Source organism: Adiantum capillus-veneris, chromosome 20, assembly GCF_014529385.1.
Source record: "Adiantum capillus-veneris isolate H3 chromosome 20, ASM1452938v2, whole genome shotgun sequence".
Lineage (NCBI taxonomy): Eukaryota > Viridiplantae > Streptophyta > Polypodiopsida > Polypodiales > Pteridaceae > Adiantum > Adiantum capillus-veneris.
In genome coordinates this window covers 79,638,749-79,660,993 of record NC_140950.1, presented here as the reverse complement: position 1 = coordinate 79,660,993, position 22,245 = coordinate 79,638,749, and the positions used below count along the sequence as shown (strand labels likewise).

The 22,245-nt window shown below is 40.7% G+C and overlaps 1 protein-coding gene and 1 pseudogene across 1 annotated transcript; both read left to right on the top strand.

The window, feature by feature from the left end:
• The first annotated feature begins 18,308 nt into the window (after positions 1 to 18,308).
• LOC147432808 (uncharacterized) lies at positions 18,309 to 19,475 on the top strand. The gene is made up of 2 exons (XM_086491651.1): positions 18,309 to 19,178; positions 19,257 to 19,475. The coding sequence occupies exons 1-2, from the start codon at positions 18,410 to 18,412 to the stop codon at positions 19,280 to 19,282; spliced, it is 795 nt and encodes a 264-aa protein (XP_086347777.1). The 5' UTR covers positions 18,309 to 18,409; the 3' UTR covers positions 19,283 to 19,475.
• A 740-nt stretch (positions 19,476 to 20,215) lies between these two features.
• On the top strand, positions 20,216 to 20,846 carry LOC147432807 (uncharacterized; annotated as a pseudogene).
• Positions 20,847 to 22,245: the final 1,399 nt, after the last annotated feature.

The following is a 22,245-nucleotide window of genomic DNA, read 5'->3' as shown; positions in this document are numbered from 1 at the left end:
AATGGCTATAGTCTGTCCATCTTTCTCAATTCGACATTTGGTATGATCAAATCCAACAGAGAGACCAAGATCAACAAGTCTAGCGACTGAAAGAATATTACATTGAAGATATGGTACATGTAATACTCCTCGTAAAATTTGAGTGGAAGAAGATAAGGTACCAAGATATAAATCTCCAATACCCTTTACTTGACAAGTTGTATCATCAGCAAGATAAACAACACGTTGAACTGGTAGTGGATGATAGTTATGGAGCCACTTAGACTGATATATCATATTTCCTGTAGCACTAGAATCAACAATAAAATGTGAACCATTACGTACATGAAGTATTCTGTCTGGAGCACCTGAACATAGGACACAACTTGTTTCTAGTACAATGTTATTTTGATGTTCAGTAGCATATGCTCTATTACGATCTGTGTCAAATCGATGCTTATAGCACATATGAGTGGGATGATCAGATCGTCCACAATATTCACAAGAAGAAGAAGCAGAGTCTCTAGATAAACGTGGTTGTTTTGTGGTGATATTGTGTTCTTCATCATATTGACGTGTCCAACAATCATCTTCAGTATGGCCATTTCTGTTTTGCAACAAGAACATTGCTTACTAGGAAATTTGAGACGAGAGAAAGTATTACCACGAGGGCCACCTTTGTGGTTTCCTCTTTGAAACAGACGCCTTCGAGCATAAAACCATGTTCTATCTGTTGTGACTCAGTCTCCTCTTGTGAAATCATAGTTGTATCATGACCAGCATTACGTCGTTCTTGACGTTGAGAGTATTCAATTAAAGACATGCAGGCTTCGTCGAATTCAAGAACATCTTTATTAGAGAGAATAGTAACAATGTTATCATAAGAGGAGTCCTTCATCGTATCAAGGAGAAGTGTAATCAGTTGCTTTTGTGGAACAAGATCATCGACAGTAACAAGCTGATTTATAATAGATTTGAAAGACTCAATATGTCCCATCATGGCAGCACCAACTTCATATTGTAATTTGTTAAGTGACCCTCTCAAATAAAGTATTTCTGTAACAAATTTCTCTTGAAAGTTTGCAATAAGGTACTTCCATACTTCATGGGAAGTGGGTAGTTCATACATATCAAGCAAAAGAGAATCATTAAGAGCAGAAAGAATATACCGACGAGCTGCTTTATCATGTCGTTGCCAATCTGTACATGCAACATTTGAATATTTAAATATAGGTCCTTCAGTGATAAGTAGGTAATCATGATCCGTATCAATAGGCTAAGGCAGACAAACACGATTTCCAAGGACAACATCAGAGAGTTCATCTCCTTCAATAATTAACAAAATCTTTGCTTTCCACCCTGGAAATCCTTGGCCTTGGAAAGGAGAAACAGAACGTTGGCCAGAAGGAAAGCCGTTGACGAGAATAGTCATGGCCATATCTGGTTGCGAGAAGACGTATAAGATAAGATCCCAGAATCTGCACACCATATATGGTGAAGGCTGCAATTGAGATCGAGAGACATACGAAGACTGTGTTCTATCAATGATAAACGCAAGAAGGATGCTCAATACAAGTCCAAAGATGTGAGAGACGTCATTCAAAAAACCAGGGAAAAGGAGACGTCAATAATAGAAGAGTCCTCAAAATAGAGTGACGTGAGACGCAAGATTGATGGCCATAATATGAATAAAGCAAAAAATCTCTCGAAAAAGTTAGCGCTAAAATTAGAAAAACGATCGCGGATGCTTCACAAAGACGCACGACGAAGAAAGCTACGTCAAGCTCAATTTGCAGTAAAAACAGCATAACTTTCTGCTACGAACTCCGATTGACGCAAACCTAGAAGTCAAATCGAAGAGCTCAAGGAGACGAACATGTTTTGGATGAAAATTGCCATTGTGCTTTTTTCGTTTCTCCAAATTTTGAGCAGAAGACCCCCAAAAATTGAGACGAAGTTCAGGGTGTCAAAAAACAAATCAACAGGAAAATGTAATCAATGATTTATTATATCAATTAGCAATAAATACCACAAAAAACACTAATCATATTCTTCTTAACACAAAACAACCACAGTTAACAAGAATCAATCCTCAAAAAATAAAATTTGTCGCAATTTTGAATCTTACATTTGAATCGCATACACATACTGTTTTGTCATCATGAATTGAATCGGTGCGTGATCGATACCGCTCTGATACCATGTTGAGATGTAGAGAGAGAGAGAGAGAGAGAGAGAGAGAGAGAGAGAGAGAGGATGAGACAAGAGACACACCATGTACGCTCCCAGAGACTGATTCATATTGAGGACAAGATACAAATATATAGGTGAGACCAAGTTGAGTAGAGTGAGCCGTATATAGCTCTAACATCATAGTCAAAGGTTTTATACCTTCCCAACTAAACCGCACAGTTTTTGACATTTCTGGTGAGCCCAAAGTGAAATTCCTTGAGTGGAAGTTTGTGAATCGATCTACACACTTTCTTAGACATGTATGAAAATCTAGAGACACATTGAATGCACTTAGGATGTACTTTAATCGTACAGTCATGCAAATGTTTCAAGAATTTTCCATCTATATACAACAACAATAAGCGGCGGAAAAGAAGCCATATTCCAACCACCAAAGCACTACAATCCATTGTGAAGATAATTGACTAGTTTGATGGAAAGGACATTAGAGAGTATCTAGAAGATTATAATAAGGAAATTGAATTGAATCTATGCTCAACCCTCACAATCTGTACAAGCTTTCTCGCTCGATCGGGACAAGGTAGAATTACTCCTACAAATCACGGGCAAAGAAATTGAATGAAAATAAGAACTTCTCTTTGAAGAAAAAGATACAGAGAAAGGTTTGAAGACAAGGTGGAATGATGTACAAGATGCATAGAGGAGACAAGATGGTGCTAAACAATAGTAATCTAGTTTTTTCTATTTAATAAAGCTAGCAAAAATGTGCTATGGTATATTCTATGGATGATAGATTTATGATTAAACAACTTGTGAAGGACATACCTTAGCCGAAATTAAAGCTAGCAAGGCGTGAAAAAATAGTCAGACATCAAGACAATCATCAAGTCAAAGACCTCAAAAAGAGAGGGGTTTGTAAATATGTTCATATGGTGTGATAGCCTAGACCATCCAAGAAGGGACTGCGAAAGATTCAGAGATCCATTAGGCAAAGATCTTGTATCCTTCAAATATGGAAAGATACATCTTAGTGAAACAAGAGAGTCCTTGGCAACCAAATTTGGAAAATGAGGAATCAAAAAGCTAGCCGAGGACATGGAACCCAGTCATGCTATCTCAATGGTTAAAGAAGTGGCATTTGGCTTGAAGGTGAGAATGGTGAAGATATATGGCCATCCACGATGGAGTTAACTATAAAGGAAAAAACTAACTCAAGAAATATGGCACAAATATGGAGATTATATACATATGAACCTAAAGATTCCTTATCAATGCATGCCTATATTGCAACATGTTGAACTAATAAGGCAATTTTTGAAGAAAAATATAGGAGAGAAAATGGGGGTGAAGGTCCCTCAAAAAAGGCTACTAGAGGGGGAGGAAGAAAGGATCGGGTTCCCTCTCAACAAGAGCCCATGTCAAGGGAACATCCATCATAAGAAGTATCAATGAATGATGCTACACCAAAGTAAATGTAAGATAAAGAAAAGAGAAAAAGGAAAATGCCCATCATACAAGCTACAATCAAATATTGAAGCTGCTACATATATAAAGAAGGTTTTAGAGGAAATAATCTTAAAGAGAAAAATGAAGTTCAAATTGCGATAAGTCCTTGGCATTGCAAAGAGAGAGTTCTACAAGGAAATGATCAACATGACAAGCTTTAACGGAGTCTATCCGATTAAATGCTAAAGGGAGTGCTTCAAAGATGCATGTGATACAAGTAAAATAAAAGGATGAAGATGAGAATCTTGTAGGTTGATGACGGTCTTGAGGCAATTGAAATAGGCATGTTAAGTTTGTAGATGAAGATGAAGAGAAAGCCACTCATAAGAGAGACTATTTTGGAAACCATTGGGCAAGGGCTACAACAGAAACCGTGGTGAAGGTGGAAGATCATTAGGAGCCTTACGTGGACATGATAGACCATGGTTTGGAGATTGATCTCATGTCCAAGAGTCTCTATATGAAGGAAAAGTGCCCAATTGATACCGACCACAGGTGGATGATTGGGACTTTGAGCAACTCATTGAGGGATCTCTATTGTTCTTGTCTAGATGTTAATGTAATATAGGGGATGTGAAAGATGAGCAAAATTGATATTGTCAAGGGTGGATGATTGGGGTTTCGAGCAACTCATTGAGGGATCTCTATTGTTCGTGTCTAGATGTTAATGTAACCATAGGGGATGTGAGATGAGAAAAATTTCTTTGTCCTAGAGATGTCAAGCTATCCTCTAATCCTCAGGTAGCCATACATCATCACAACATAAATGGACACAAAAGTATTGGATGATGACTCTACTTATGCCATGGTATTAGAAAAAAGATGGAAAATAAGTTGTTCAATTCTTGATAGTTTGTGTTGACTCATGATAGTTTAAGGGACCATTGTCAACCAAAACCAAGCAAGGACTCACAAGATTAAAGGGAGAACCAAGGTTTGGCCCTTTTACCATTGTAAAGCAGGAGTGATGTGGTACAGAAAGAAAAAGGTTGTCACTTGATCCAAAAAGGGACAAGGCATTTTCTACTAGTGCCCTAGTTGCAAAAGATGGATCAATATCTTTTGTAATGCTTTGAGATTTAAAGAAAGGACAAAAACAACATGTAAATATTGTATATAGAAAATACAAAAACCATGATTTTCTATAGGAGAATGCGTAAATTTTTGGTGTTATTGAAGAGGTTTCTTCTATAGATACTATGGATGATCTCAATGCTTTGGCATGGTCTAGTTTTCAATGTGGAAATGACCTGCTAAAAGTAGCTTCTATGGACATGTATAGACTCATTGAAGCTTTCAAAGATGAGGAGTGCTTTAATTCACAAAAAGAGCTAGAAGTGTAGGCGAAGAAAAAGTGCAAGACTCTAACAAAGAAGGTCAAACCAATGGCAATGTCTTTCCCTATAGATTCCAAGGAAAAGATGGAGAAATATTCTTTGCAACCTAGTCTCCGAAATCCAAAAAGAATTTGTCACTACAAAAGAGTCCTTGAAGATGTCAAACGTTGAAACAAATGAGCCCTTGACACATGTTGAAAATAAATTCTCTTAATAGATTCTCTCTAGACATGGAAAATATTTTTCATTTGAGCCATATTAGATAGGGTGTTTGAATCCTTCTATAGTCAAAAAATTGGTAATATCCATTGTACCTCATGCTCCTTGGAATCTACAAGCAATTATAGTGCCAAAAATGCTCTTGCCAAAGATGATTGAGTTACTCAAGTAAAAGTTAAAGATGGGGATCTTAGAGCCTTTGTCTGCTCTCTAATCAAGTAGATGCTTCATGGTACCAAAGAAAAATGGAGCTCTACGCTTCATTCAAGACCTAAAACTTGTCAACAAATTCACAATCAATAATATGGGTATGGATTAGCTGTAGAAATGTTTGCAGAGACATTTTCAAGAAGGGAAAATATCTATCGGGTATTTACAATCAGGGCATGATTAGTTCCAACTAGAAATGGAAAGCATGGACTTGACTACCATGAGCACACCTTTGTGTTTTGTAAGGTTGTGCACCTTACCACACAGAAAGAAATCAATTGGATTGCGCCGCACATGATAAATGGTATGGAAAAATTTCTACATGACCTTATACTTTAGATTACAATTCCCTTTCTTGATTACGTGCCAATAAAAGGATGAAACTTGGCATAAAAAATGAGGCTCTAGATTTGAGGGGGTGTTGCACATATGTGGCAAACCACATCCATGATTGTGATAAAGTTCTAGCAAGGATGTAATAAGTGAACCTTTACCTTATTTGGGCATTAGTCAATGTTTGGAGTTGAAGAAATATTGGTTGTGGGGCATCTTTGTATTCCTCATGGCTACGGACCTTGTCTAGGTAAAGTGGATGTAATACATGTTCACTAGAGAGAAAGACTGTGATGACAGAGAGAGAGAGAGAGAGAGAAAGAGAGAGAGAGAGAGAGAGAGAGAGAGAGAGAGAGAGAGAGAGAGAGAGAGAGAGTCCAATCAAACAAACAGTTGAATCCATGAGGTATACCACTGTGGAAAAAATTAATGTTCTTATGAAGATCCTATCACTTTTCTTTTCGCGGACACAAACTCTTCTCCAAGGGGGAGTAATGTCATTCCAAGGGCAACATCGGTGCTCAAGGACCAAGCCCAAGGGGCCGGCTGCAAGTGTGGATAGGGAATGAATCCCAAGGGGCTATTTAATGGGAGGTTGGGAGGATCATTCTCAGGCAGTCCCACCAGAGGCATTATACCAAGAGCTTGCATGAATTGATGTCTTCTCCTATACAGTGTACACTTTATCTCTCAGAGTTGCTAAAAATTAGAACGCATCTATGGGGCCAAATGGGCAAACACCTGGAAAATATGGGGTTGAAAATCCCTTCACATGACAAGCTTGCGGACAAAAACATGGATGACAACTTGCATAAGAAGCCACAAACAAAGCTAATACTAGTAAATAAAGTGGGTGACTACTGTGAAGGAGAAGAAGAAAACACCACCTTACCACTTGAGTACAAAGGAGTAAAGATGGTTGCTATAGTAGATAGTGGGGTAGGAATTTCCATTGCAACCAAATAAATTTGGGAAAAATGGAGAAAGCCTCTATTGGTAAAACTCGATTGAAACTGCAATTAGCGATTGGATACATGGAGAAATCGATAAGCATATTAGGATAAATCATTGTATCCTTGTGTGGGATAGAGTATGAGCACACCTTTTCCATAATGAACTTTGACAAGAGCAGTAACTTTGGTATAATATTGGGCAGACCGTTTATATTGCGGCTATGACTATATCTACTTAAGACATAAGGAAATTACTACAAAAACCAGTGTCATAGATCATAGTTATACAGATGTTGAATGGGACCCGGGAGAAGAAATAAACTTTACTACTGATCAACAAGATGAGATACCGGTCGAGTTGCAAGTCAAAGCACTGACGGGAGCAAAGCGAACCCCGAACCCCTGACGGCCTCTAAAACACCGGGGACCGAATGGCGCGCCTCGAGCTTGTCATGGTAAAGCAAACAGGGGGCACCACCTAGCTTCAGCGGCTAGGACGCAAACACACACCACCATAACAAAGTTTTCATCCAAGAGAGATGGATGCTTGAGAGTAATGATGAAGAGGAAGGGAAATGAGATCAAGTGAGAGAGAGAGAGAGAGAGAGAGAGAGAGTGAGGGAGGGGGTATAGCGGCTTAGTACTTAGGTACCACAGAAGGATGGCGAATCTGCACACCCTTCACACATACACAAGCTCACTCCAAACACAAGACTAGGTGGCGATTCCGCACACCTCACATGGGCAAAACATTGCAGGAAAACATACTCACAAAACCTCAAGCTTTATTTAGAGAATAAGGCGATGAAATGGGGAGCATAAGGTAGGGGAATGAGAAGGGAGAGAGTGGTAGAGCACATGGTGGATAGGTGGGAGTTGATGGCGAAGACTCGCACGAGGGTTATGGACATCATCTTTCATTTAGCTGCCCTTCATCTTCCATAGCCCAAAGGGTGTAGAGCTCATGCTCAAGACGAGCATGGTGATTGCGGTGATGGTGATGGTGTGGGTGTGTGTGTGTGCACTAGGCACACACAGTGCATAGTGTACTCTTTGGTGATGTTGTGTGTGTGTGAAGTGTGATGGTGACCACTCCTTATATAGGGGAGGAGGGGGGGGAAATTCTAGAATTTAGAAATGAAGAAATCATTATCTACATAGGCCATGTGACTGTGGGCCCCACTTGTCTGGTTGTGTGTATATGTGCTAGAGCAGCAGTCTCATGAGAGACAGACTAAGAGAGAGAGATGGGTTGATGAAAAAAAGTGAGAGGTGACATGGAGAATAAAGTAATTACAAGAGGGGAGAGAGGGGAGTGTGTTCAGAGGTGAATCTGTGTGCAGATGTGTGTGAACACAAGAAAAATCAGATAACCACCGGGTGGGGATGGGTGTGTGGACACCTTTTTCAGTGAAATTGAGTGTGTGTGAGTGTGGGGGAGGTTATTTAGCTACAAGACAAGAGACATGGCGCCCTTTAGAGAGAGGGGGGGGTATGGGTCATGGGATATGATAGGAGAGAGAAAGGGGGGGTGGGGTATACTATTTTGGAAGATAGGATAAGTTGCATGTGAGTAAGGGTGCATTATTGGTCATGAGTTAGAATGCATTATTGGTGAGAGGTGGGGTAGCTCGAGGGGAGAGAGAAAGGAGAAAGGACAAGGGGAAGAGAGAGGGGGTTGACCTTTTGAGTGGAGGAGAGGAAAAGGGACACACGGCGGGGCAACAATGAACAAAAAGGAGGCAAGGTGGGGATGGGCTGCCCCGCAAGCATGAGGTGGCCTATTTTACCTTTCTCATATATTTACATAATCATACTTTATTTTTTATTACTTTTTCCAATGCCTTTTATCACTCCCTCCCTAAGAGGGGGTTTTCATGGGGTGGGGACGAGAGAAGAGGGGTATGGGAGCTTGGCTTGTGAAAATCCCCCATCAGCACGTATTCGGATGTACAGAGATCCTGAGAGTGTAAGTCTGAGGAATGAGGATTGTATTCTCAATCGACCTCTAGAGGACACATACTATATTCCATAACTTTTTCCTGAAAAAATGTTTGAACCCTTTGGATGGGATCAAATACTCGGGACTCTTGATGTCTAGACGCGTAAACGAGGTAGCCATTACCATGACCAAATTTTGCGATAAGGATGGTGATGATATAACTCCCTTATTTACAATAAAGGTGTGGAAGGAAGCTAACAAAGTTTGTGAGTATAAAAGAAGAAAAGGTGAGATAGATAAATACATCATGGAGCATGGTGCCAAAGTGCAAACAAAGGAAGCAGATAGACCACGAGAATATGTCATCATTGACAAACCTAAAGAATTGACAAAAGTTGTTTCAACGAAGCCGAATCCAAAAAATGTGCAAATGAAAGTAGATGAAGGAGCAAAGTTTCCAAACTCAACGTCAATTTTTAAGCAAATGCAAGATAAAAAAAACAACAGGGACAAGGAATAAGATTGATTGTTTCCTACAACGATCAAATTCCGTATATGCGGAGAAACATGACTCAAAATCACATGTTCACATGTGATAGATCCAGGAGCAACAAAGAATCTAATGACTTATGGAACTTTGATCATGATGGAAAAGCCACAAATCACCGAGCTAGAGGAGATAGTGTACACAAGTTCTATAACAACGATTTGTAGCTTTGGCATGGCAGAAGATGTACTCAAGTTCAGTACTAGGGAGTACAAGGATACTTTCCACATTATTGAATTCCATCCTATCAAGGTGAGTCTAGTCTTGACAGAAAGCTGGAGGAACAGCTTCTTTTGACAACAATCAAAAGCTTTAACAACAACAACGGTAAGACTTCATGAAGCTTCTCAAATCCATGTAGAGAAGAGATTTCCAACCATTGCAAAAAAAGGTAAAGCAAAGGTAAACATTGGAGTATAGCAACCTTGCAAGATGAATTTATCCTCAATGATCTTCCACCAAACTTCCCATGAAGCCTCTACATCAAGAACCAAACCATCAACAATGCAATGGAGACCAAAACAAAAAGTCTATCAACCAAAATTTCCATCACATCAAAGCATTAGAAAGAAGCCAAAGAGAATCAACCAAGTGTTAGTATCCAAAGAGCACATCCAAGTCAAAGACCCAGTTTGGATACATAAAACACAAGTTGAACCGCAACAACAAAAGGTGACAGGGTGGATAGCATCAAATGACTCAATCACTACTCAGGGCTACTTTCAAGCAAACACTAATGTTTGGGCCAAAAAGCCTAAAGTAACAACCTAGATCTACTCGCCTCAAGAAAGAAGTTCTACAAGAAGTAAGCTAAGTTGTCAACATAACAAAATCAACTCAAGAAGGAGAAATAAAAACCATAGTAGGTTGAAGACAAGATTAAAGAAATAAGCAATGTGACATGTATGGGTGCCAAAGTCAAAACTTAGCCAAGCTATCCAAGTTACAAAATGCAAACAGGTGATGTACTAGATGATTCTAGTTGATCTACTCAAAGCACAAGGGTCTTATGAAGGTAACACTCAAATTTGGTTACCAAAAAGTATAGCTCAATCTGGGTTAACCAAGAGAACTTAGGGAGCACAAGCTTCCATCGAAAAGAAAGAAAAAGCAACCAACATCCAACAGAAGCCAATTGCAACCAAGGTTGCTACAATCTCTAGATGGATACCTCTTCATCAAATCCAATATCAAGGCTTCTACAAAGGAAACAATCAATTATGGGTACCGAATCCTATTGTCCATCAAGCCAAAGAAGAAGAGAAAATTCCAAAGATGGTCACACGAGGACCAAACACAAGATGGGTTCCAAAATTTCTCGTGGAAAGTCATTTGCAAAGAGCCCACACACAAATTCAAATGCTTCTCATGGGAGATAAATCAAAGGCTCCATCAATCTCTACATCAGCTGAAGAACTTTTTTCACAAAGTAGTGACAACATACGACAAGCAAGTCAAAAGGAGCCAAAAAGTTTCCAACCTACTCGACAAAATGGTGGCATCCAAATACCAACACAATGGAAGAGGCCTAAATTTCCAAAACTTATGGAACTGGGTTTTTGGCCTTGAACAGGTAAGTCCAAGTCGTGATTAAATATACATGGCATAATAGTCAGAGTTGGGCAACCAAGCCACTAAATGAGCGAGGTGCTAGTCCCAAACCATCATGCAATATTCTCTATGGTCTAAGAGTCTTAGTTATTCTAGGTACTGCTCAAGCTGGTAGAGTTGAGCATAATTATGTTGTGCTACTCATATTGGTATAGGTGAGCATAAGAGTCAAAGTCGTTGTAGTATGGTGGTGAGTGAACGAAGAAGTCCAAAAGACACTCATGCACTCAACATAATGAGGTATGAGTGGAAAAGCTTCTACATCGAAAAACCTTCTTGTAAACGTGGAACCTATTGAGACGTCCTTTGATGTAACATGTGCTACATTTGTTCCTTGAAGAACCAATCAACTCCATCTTCCACACTGCATGCTTTTTATTTTTATTCTCATGAGCATAAAGAGTACGTTTCCCATGATTGGCACTTTCATTAAGAACTCTTCCTTTGTTTCTCCCAAGCACTCATCTTGGATGACAGGTACTTCAAGTGGAATTTCTCAGCTTCAATAAGAGCTTACATCAAAGGCACTTTTCTCCCATCGAGTTTTTCCCCATTGGTCATCCAGGTTTTAAGACCCTAATCTAGAAAACCTGATCATTGACTTCTTGTATATATTCCTTCTACATCAACAATAAGAAAATGCGTACAGGTGAAAGCATGACTGGGTGGTACACTTTTATGTGTTGATTACTAGTTTTGAATAGTTGCACTATTAGACGTGGCGTGGGGCAAAATTTTGCAAATTAATTCTAAATTTGGTGCCAAACAGCTTTTTAGATCATCCTCTTCAAGAGCTATCCAATGGTATATCACACACCTTGGGTTCTTCTATCTTTGTCAAACATATTACAACTATTAATTTGGAAAATAGTGATGTCCCGGACACAGCTTTGGTGTCCACCCAGTCATTCTGTCACCCGTACCCAAATCAATCATCAACATCTTGGAAATAAAGTAGTAAATCACAACATGCTTATCGCGAGCAAAAAAGCTCCATTAAAAAATTGCAAGTTAAAAATTTGCCTACAACGACAAATAGTGAAAAATTCAGCAAGCGAGTTATCCACAACAACTATACGTAGCTCACATAGCACTTCGACATTGGCTACCTCTTGTGGAAAACTCAAATTGTAATGGACCTTGAAAGCAAACCCATCATAAAGTCCATTCCACAAAGAGGCTCAGTTCTACAAATTTAAAAACATGAAAATCCCTCTATGCAGTGGCCAAGACTCGCAACAAAGAGAAGATTTCATAATGAGAAAAAAAGTTGCGTCAATAATCAAAGATCAAGTCATGTATCAACAACATGGCAGATATAAATCACTCAAGGAAGGGGGGAGTGTCATCAACACCAAATCTCTTTTGAAGCTAGACCAACCTTGAAGACAAAGATTCAACGATCAATGGAAATATGAAGAATTTCATACAAGGACAACGGAAAAACAATCATAACTTCAACAAAAATTCTCTCAACAACAAAACATAAGGAGTTCCATAGTGTTGAAGCTAGTGAAATATTTCAAGTCAATGACAAAGAAAATAACATCACAACAGCTATAAATCACTCTAAGGACGGGGGAACGTCATCAACAACAAAGCACTTCCCAAGTTGAAGACCAACCTTGAAGACAACCCTATGACAAAAGTGCACAAGGTCATGTCAAGGGACGACACAATTAAGGAAGGGAAAAATGTTATGAGAAAAACCGAACGGGTGCCTATCTGACCAGACACGTAGCCAAACACCACATTTGTACTCTATTAGTTTTCCGAGCTAGAGTAGTGATACTCTGTGCGAATCTTGATTCTAGAGTAGCAGGTCAGTGCTCTGAGTTGTAATGTTTTCATGAAAGTTGTAAAGGTCCATGTGAACTGGCCACTGGACATTTAGAAAGCCCTAGGTATAAAGTCAATAACTTTAATGTGAAAGAAGGCTTATCTTTAAAGAAGAAAGGAGCTCTAAAAAAGTACGCTCAAGCTATGAAGCAACTCCAACTTGTAATCATCACAACTAATGATTGGGTAATCCATTTTCGATTCCAAAATTTGCATTGTTCCTCTCTTTGCTCTTTCATTTAAGTGTAAGCAGTGTCAGTTTTGTTGTGGTTCACGACTACGCGTCTGTGAGTCTTAATTGCAAATTTGAGTGCTTAAATAAGTCTTTAGTTGTTTTGACCATAAGAGAGTGCTCCTAGACCATAGGGCAATCTTTCTAGATAGTTCTCTTACAGTTTTTAGGACCTTTTTCATGATGGATCGTGATTTTGGTACCTTGTTGGATTATGACCAGACTTGGTAGGATGTGCCCCTAAGTGTCCTAGATCTCCTCCTAAAATTTTGTTGCATTTTGAGTCTATCCAAGTGCTGAAATAGCGCGATGACCTAGAGTTGAGAGAAAGGACATAGGTAGATCTTCCTGATCATTGAGTGTTGGTTTGCTTGTTGAGTTAGTGTGTTTCTTATTAAGGTTCACTTCTTGAGATTGACAATCTCAAAGAGTCTCCATGCCCCATCTGATTCACTTCTCTGAGTATTGACATTATGTTAGTACCAAAAAGCTATGCTGCAGATGTCCGTCATGGTGACCCGCTAAGAAGGGTATTTTGCCTAGGTCCTGTACTCACTTGAGGCATCAAAAGGATAAGAGGAGCTCTTGGAACTTAGAAGCTATGGTGGCTCTTTGAGCCCTGTGGTGTTGCTTGCCGGCCATTCAACAATATTTGGCATGTCGGTGGAATTCAATAGTAGCGGTGGCTACTGTTCGACAGTTTGATGATGTGGCATGTCTAGCAAGAAGGAGATCCTACAGGCCCAATGGGTGCCCACTATTTTTTTGGGTGCAAGGGGAGACTCCTCCCCTGTCATCACACCGTGACATCCCAAGGGGGGGGGCTCCAATGTGATTTGAGATGAAGGCTCTTCCTGAGGATAAGGCTAAGTAGTGGCTCATAGGTAGTTGGGTGAGGAAAGTGAAGGAGTTGACAAGGCCATGCAATGGGCTCTAGATGGTCTACACAAGAGGGGAAACAAAGTTTTTTTCTTCTTTTAGAGCTTTTGCACACTCCCAAAAGAGGAGATTCTCAAGATTTTGTAAAGGATTTTTGGCTGTGAAGGACATTTTTGCCATTTTTCTATACGAAGAGGCGAGAGTGAGGGTATGTTATTGAGAGAGAAGGATGTTGAGAACAGTGGAGCTTATGCAAAGTGGAGAGGTCTGCAAATTGTTTTTATTGAGATCATTGAGGAGTGTGCCGGCTTGGAGCATGTTGTATATGGTTGTTTTGTGAATTAAAGCCATCATTGCTGTGAAATTTTGTCATTTGTCCCTTCCCCTTTCTCTTCTTAGCTTGCGTGCGTGTGTTTTCGAGTGTGTGTCAGCAGGTGTGCCCATGGAGGTCGATTGTGCAAAGAGAGATCAAGAGAGGTTGTGTGTGTGTAGAAGGCAGTGAATAAGGCAATATTGGATGATTGGTCGTGTTTGTGGTGTTGCAACAAATGCCTATGTATATTATCATTTGTAAATGTTTGTTTTCTTGTGAGATTGTGTGATTTTGAAGGTGAACTCTAGTAGTTAAGGGTGTTGTGTATATCATCGGCTATAGAGAGGCGTGTTGTGTGTGTTCCCTTTTCTCCATTTCCGTCATCTGCTGCCCCCACTTAGGAGCACACTAATTTCTCCATGGTCATGTATTTGTGATTAAAGATGTGGAAGAAATTGTGTACAATATTCAATGGTGATGGAGATGCAGACAACTAGTCGGAAGATTTTGAGCTATTTATGATGTTGTTGTAAATGCAAAGTGATGAGGAAAATCTAAAGATGATGCCGCTACTGATGCACAAATGAGAAAAGGTTTGGCTCAATGGTTTGAAGAGTGTTGATCAAGGCTCATAGAAAAGCTGCAAAGACAATTCTTGAAACGATTTCAGAAGGTGGTTACTCCGGTAGAGGCTATTGCGAAATTGAGGGCGATATGCCAAGATGTAAGTAAAGAGTTTTCACTTTTTGTACAATTTGAGGCAGTTAGAGGTTTCTAATAGGGTTAAAGGAAATCCATATTTAAAGCTACCAAAGAATTTTGAGTTCTTCCATCCACAGACTGAGAAAAGGGTCGAGTTTGATTTAGACAGCTATGAAGATATGGTGTATTTGGCCAAGATGAAGAGCAGGAACGTCAAGTAAAAGTTTGAGTTTGGCTTGTTTAAGCCTACAAATTATGTGCCTCTTACGGTGGTAGTGGAGTATTCCATGGTTCAACTGAAGGTGGTGCCTATTGTTTAAAGTGCAGATCCTGTTGAGGTAAATTCAATGGTTGATTAAGCTCTTTGGAGGTTTCATCTTTATGATGTGCCTATATCGGTAATAAATGACCTTGTAAACAAAGATAATCTCCTTGTTAAAGAGAACTAGTATGCTGAAAATATTATTAGGAGGAGAATGGGGTCTAGGATGGCCTCTTTATTTGGCGATTTAAGGGAGTCAAACCGCTAGTATTAAGAAAGTAATCAAAGGACATCTTTTGAATTCAAAGAGGCAAAACAACTAGTTTATTTGAATTCAAATCTCCCCCCCCCCCCCCCCCCCCCCCCCCCCCCCCCCCCCCCCCCAAATAAAAAAGAGATTTAATATCTAGTGGCCGGAAAAAACATATCATGTAGAATATGTATGGAAAGAGCTTGGTATGTAGATTACAGATCTATAGTATTCGATCCAGTTGAAGATCATATGTAGTGATTCTTTGGAGGAGCAATGGCCTGGTACTATGCATGTGTAAGCAGAGGCTGATATGGAGGAGTATGGGTGTCTACTGCAATGATTTTTTGAGGATGGCCTTGCTTTATAGGAATGGGAGGGAGGGTCACGTACGGTTCTCTTGAATGATAGTGTGTTTGAAGGTGTGTGGTATGAAGTGTGCAGTATGCCGAAGGATGTTTGGAGTGTTGAAGTTAGGCCATGGGTAGCTTATGAGCATGAGGGGCCATCTACTAGGGTAGAGCACTATGGTAAGCGTCTATAGGTGGATGAATGGAACTAATGCCAGCTGTTTGATCCAGGTGGAGCCTATGTTGTGATGCAAGGAGTGGGGCAAACGACTTGAAGGTATGGTAGTAGGATACATAATAAAATTGTACATATGGTTTTTGATTTGCTGATATTGTTTACTAGGTTTTACCGTATGTAGATAAATAAAGCAGTTTTATGGTTGAACATAAATGTTCAGCAAGGGTGTTTGGCAATGATGGTGCAGCTAAAGTGTGTCGACCATGGAAGATGACGTAGGAAGCTATGTATGGGCTAGCAGGTGCAGGATAGAGAGAAAAAGCATGCACAAGGATCCCAACAAGTAGCTAGAAAGATGTGTATAGATGATGCAGTTTTTTAGACCAAAAAGGCTCCAAAAAGGGCCTAATGGGATGACAAGTGAAGGATGTCTAGGGCGCAAGTTTATAACTTAAGAATGTAGTGTTCAAAGTGCTAAGTGATATGATCTAGATGATTCATCAAATAGAGCTACATGGTGCAAGATGTTGAGGTTTGAGGCTGGAGTTGTTTGGAGATCGGAGACGAGGAGGGTAGGTGGTGACACATGGTTATAGTCAGTTTGAAGTGATGGATGAGTAGAGCTTGAATTATGAAGTACGTTGGTCCTTCTAGATATACCCAGGGTAACAAAATCATACTAGGGACAATGGTGGCTAGCCACTACAGCATGATTTTGTGATCGGTGCTGTCTCAATCGAAAAATCTACACCAATGAGACATGCTGCCTAAATCAGTGGATTTGCACTAATGTTGCCTAAATTGGTGTATATGCATTTAGTTTTGTGCTTCCTAAATCGGTGAATCTACACTTGATATTGTTTAAAGTAGTGAATCTGCAGTTTGTTGGGGTGTTGCCTAATGACAAGTGGTGCTAATCTCTCGTAAATGCAACAGTTAGGGTATCTAATGAGAGATGAATAAAAAGGGTACTTTGGCCAATCAATTGGGACATCAAATGAAAAGCCATTGTAGCATCTAGGGACTCTACTAAGATATATTGCCAAGGATTATATGCACACACAAGTTGCAAAAGCAGAGGAATGATAGGGAAAGAAATTATGCTTCCGGAAAAGTTCTAAAAATGTGTGAAAAAGAGATGGAAAACTTTGGCTTAATTAATGATGCAAGGGGTTTAAACCACTTTTATTCGTTCTAATTCCATCAATGTGGGTAGTGGCGGTTCAATAGTATGTGTCCCTTCATTAGCTTTCAAAAGAAGAGAATTAGCGTATATGATTAGTATTGAGCATAATGTGCAAAGGAAAGGGGTTTCCATTAACAATTACAATGGCTAAGAGAGGGTGCCAATGTAATCCAACTTATAGATTTATGCTTAAGACCTAATGTGATAAGGAGATTGTAGTCCTAAACCGGCTTTGATACCAGTTTTAGGACTCTAATCATAATGATTATAAACAAACATTAATTCTATGTTCAATGCCCTTGACCCTTCTAGTTGGCTCTTCACTTGACTCTTGAGGCATCACATGCCAACACATGGGCTATCACATGTTTTTACACACGTAGCAATCCTGCATGGATAGGGTAAGTTCTTGTGGTGAGACAAACCCCACACCTCAGAACGAATACTAGGGGGCTTTGTTGTGGCCACGGACGGTGGCAATAGTCCAGTGTACACACACACACACACACACACACCCCCCCCCCAAAAAAAAAGCCCGTTGCATAACCTAACTCGAAAATTGGGATTGCCTCTATGCGTAAATCTGGACGGCGTGGACATGGCATTTGACAAACATAGTCATGCGGATGGTTTCCAATGGGTTCCTGCAGAAAAATCAAACTTTATGTGTGGAACGTTGACCATATTCTTGAAGGGATGCGGCATTGTGCGAGAAATCAACTCGCTTAAAATAAACTCATCCCTAAATTGATAATTAAGTGCTCCCAGCAAAAAGGGTGCTACAATTGGGACCAAAACCTTTCGTTAGCAGGTATATGAATGTGAATCAACTCTTGAGGATGCAAAAAGTGCTTGCTAAGAACAGACTTGCATGTGAGGGTTCTACTTGAGCCTCGTGTGTATCATCAACGTTGGCTCCTTGCTTTGGGAGAGTTGGAGATTCCCCCCCCGCCCCCCTTGAGAGGAAGAAGAGGTGAGGCCCACGCTTTGCAGTGACGTGAGCTTGATCCACCTCTATGAGTGTTGCATGTGAATGGGCCTTGAGTTGCATGTACAAACATATAGATTTCGAACGAACGTATGCGGAACAATAAGTTCCAAAAGTAAAAGTTCAAATGTAATTGTCCTCAAAATTTGAGTTGCCCTTATTTCCTTCGGGTAGGAAAATTGTTTCTTTTTATAAATATTCGAGTCGACATTTGTCGTGCACCTGGTCCGAGGCCTGTATAAAAGGAGTTGCACATACAGACATTCTTGTGAACGTTAAAGTGAGCGTTTCTCTAACATCAGCGTTCAGGAATATCATCCCTGAGCGTTTCTCTGAGAATCTGGTTCGCGGTCGAGGCAGACGTCCCTAGACCATTCCTGAATCCTAGCAGCAAAACAAAATGGTCGCATTCACCAATCGTCGCGGCGTACTTCTCATGATGGCGGCGGCCCTATTAATTGGATTGTCAATCAGGGCTACTTACGGCAGTACTGAGCAGGACAACTCACCCGACGGCCCATCGTCACCCAAGCAATCGGGAGGGAATGGAGATGGCAACGGCAACGGTGACGGAGGCTCGGGTGGTGATTCAGGCAATGGTGATGGAGGCTCGGGTGGTGATTCAGGCAACGGCAACGGCAACGGCGATGAAAACGGTGACGGTGACGGTGACGGAAATGGCAACGGTAACAGCGATGGAAACGGCAACAGAAACGGTGACGGTGACGGTGACGGAAACGGAAACGGCAACGGCAACGGTGGCGATTACGGCGGCGATGGTGGCGGCAATGATGGCGGCGACGGCGGCAATGACAACGACAACGGCAACGGCGGCGGCGGTGATTACGACGGCGGTGGTGGCGGCAATGACAACAGCAACGACAATGGAAATGAAGGCTCATCTGGGCAAAATTCTCATGGAAACCATTGGTGCGTAGCTAATCCAAGTGCCGACCCAAAAGCGTTACAGGTAGCGTTAGATTATGCATGTGGCATCGACGATAGCATCTGCAAGTCCATCCAGCCTGGCGAGGCCTGCTACCAGCCCAACAACCTGGCGGCGCATGCGTCGTTTGCCTTCAACGGTTACTGGAAGGGTCGCCGGGATAAACATTTGAAAGTCACTTGTGATTTCGGCGGCACTGCGCTAATTTCAATTACGGATCCCGGTAACTAACTCTCTCTCTCTCTCGTTCATTTTGTTGTGCACCGAATAATAACCCACCCTTCTCTTTGATTGTTTGCAGGCCAGGGTGGATGCCATTACGATTGATCCATTTTAGCTGCCTTCAACGTTTCGATTTCTTCAGCCTTTGCCTCTCATGGTTGCGTTTTGTGGTTTCATGTAATTGATACAAGTTCAAGTACAGATTTTTGGTATTTTGTAGTGGTTGAGTGTGATTCCCATTTTGATACGGACGATGTTTTGGCTCTCGCTTTCACAACTTTTGTTAGTTTTGGACAGGACTGATGTTCATGCATCTACTCTCACTTCTACTCTCGTAGCAGTAAGATTTGTATATATTCATAGTGGTTTAAACTTAAAGGTAATCACAGGTTCTACAAGTTACTTGAAGTTGTTAGATTATGCATGCTGTTTTTGTGAGATGCATACAGAGCATCACATTTCCTCTTTACTTATTGTTTATTCTAGTCTTCAATCTTTTCTGCTTGTTGTGATTGCGTTACTACTTGGTGATTGCTTATGTGCTAACATTGCTTGTTTTAGAGCAGAGGTTGAACATTGCTTATGTACATCTCTCGACAGGCCTACAATCCTTATACAATCATCGGGAATGGTGTTAAGTTTCTCTACTACCTCATCAAACCCCCCCCCCCAGTTGATGGTAGACACGATAGCAGAAGTCTACATAATACTAGTCACGCAAGTAGTATTTGAATAGGAATTAACAATTGAATTACATTACCCATAATCAACACGAGAAAAGGTATGAAAAGACCCCAAGACAATGGCAAAGATTATCCTTACTATGGAGATACACACCATGAGCTGAAGGCAATGATCAACACAAGAACTCTCTATCTCTCTCTCTCTCTCTCTCTCTCTCTCTCTCTCTCCTCTTTCCATACAATACTTTTGTCAAATGAAGGATATCATTCATATTTCCTAACGGTGTTCCTATTTTTATTACCAAACTATCACGGTGTTCCTATTTATATTCATAAATCCTAGCAGTAGAACAAAATGGTCGCATTCAACAATCGTCGTCGCGTACTTCTTATGATGGCAGTCCTATTAATTGGATGCTCAATTAGGGCTACTTACGGCAGGGAGCACGACAACTCACTCGACGTCCCATCGTCACCCAAGCAATCTGGAGGGAATGGAGATGGAAACGGCAACGACAACGACAACGGAAACAGTGATTACGGAGGCTCGAGTGGTCATTCAAGCAACGACAACGGCAACGACGACGACAACGGCAACGGAAACGAAGGCTCATCTAGGCAAAATTCTCATGGAAACCATTGGTGTGTAGCTAATCCAAGCGCCGACACAAAAGCGTTACAGGTTGTGTTGGATTATGCATGTGGCCTGGACGATAGCATCTGCAAGTCCATCCAGTCGGGCAAGGCCTGCTTCGAGCCCGACAACCTGGCGGCACATGCATTGTTTGCCTTCAACGGTTACTGGAAGGGTCACCAGGGTTAAACATTCAAAAGTCACTTGTGATTTCGGCGGCACTGCGCTTATTTCAATTACGGATCCCAGTAAATTACATTCTCTCTCTCTCATTCATTTGGTTGTGTACCGAATCATAGCCCACCCTTCACTTTGATTGTTTGCAGGCCAGGGTGGATGCTATTATGATTGATACATTCTTTTTGTCTTCAACAATTCTATTTGTTCAGCCTTTGGCTCTCATGGTTGCTTTATGGTTTCATGTGGTCGATACAAGTTCAAGTACTGATTTTTGGTATTTTGGAGTGGTTGAGTGTGATTCCCATTTTGATATGGATAACGTTTTAGCTCTCTCTTCCACAACTTTTGTTAGTTTTGGACATAAGTTGATGGTCATGCATCTACTCTCACTCCTACTCTCTTAGCAGTAACATTTGTGTATATTCATAGTGGCTTAATCACAAGTTCTACAAGTTATTTGCAGTCGCTAGATTGTGCATGCAGTTTTTGTGAGATGCATATAGAGCATCACATTTCCTCTTTAGTTACTATTTATTATAGTCTTGAATCTTTTCTACTTGTTGTGAGTGCTATATTACCTGGTGCTTGCTTATGTGCTAACTTTGCTTGGTTTAGAGTAGAGGTTTAACATCACTTAATGTACATCTCTCGACATGCCTACAATCGTTGGGAATGGTGTTAATTTTCTCTAGCCCCCCGCCCCCAAAACCTCCTCGTCGTCGGGGGATAATTGTGTGAAAGGGGAGCCTTTAAGGCACCGGGCCCTTGGCTGTGAGAGGTGCGAGGAAAAAGATGTAGCAAACGCGATTACCGACACAACAGTATTCAAAGCAAACACTTCGCCTAATTCCAATTAATCGACAGAATCCATGTTTAGTCCATCACTAATGAAGCTTAAATGCTCTTTACAAGAAGAAACCTGGCTTAATCCAGGTGCTAAACAGAAAAATTAATAAAATTTTGTTCCCGATTCGAGTGGTTAGTGACGTCCTAGAAGCTTGGGTTAGATAGGCACTGATAACGGTTTGAGACTAGGCTTGATGTGTAGAGCTTGGATCAAGCTTTTGAGATTCAGAAGTTTAGGAATTCGATTAGGCTTAGTTTTGGCTTACGGCTTGGCATCCGAGTAGGTTTAGGAAATTTGGCGTAAGAGTGAAATAGATTAAGCTTCGGAGATTAGAGATGGCTTTCAAAAGGCTTGAGGGCTTAAGCTTGAGATTAAGCGAGCTTAAGAGCTTGTAGAAGTTAATGGGAATTCCCAAGCTTGAAAAATATGAAGAGCTTAAGAATCTTGAGCTTATGAGGAAGAGATTCGGTATTCCCGAGTTTAAAGATATCAAGAGCTTCCGAATCCGCATTAAGAGCTTGGGATTATCAAGAGCTTAGGGATATGGAGCTTAGGAACATGGATCTTAGGATCTTGGCCTCGAAAAGCTTCGTGAAGAATGATGGAGAGCTTAGGAGAAGAACTTAAGGTGATTTCGATTATCAAGAGCTTAAGGACATTCTTAGGCGGAGATAAGAGCTCAAAGTTATGGAGCTTAGAAGATGGAGCTTAAGAGCCCAATAGG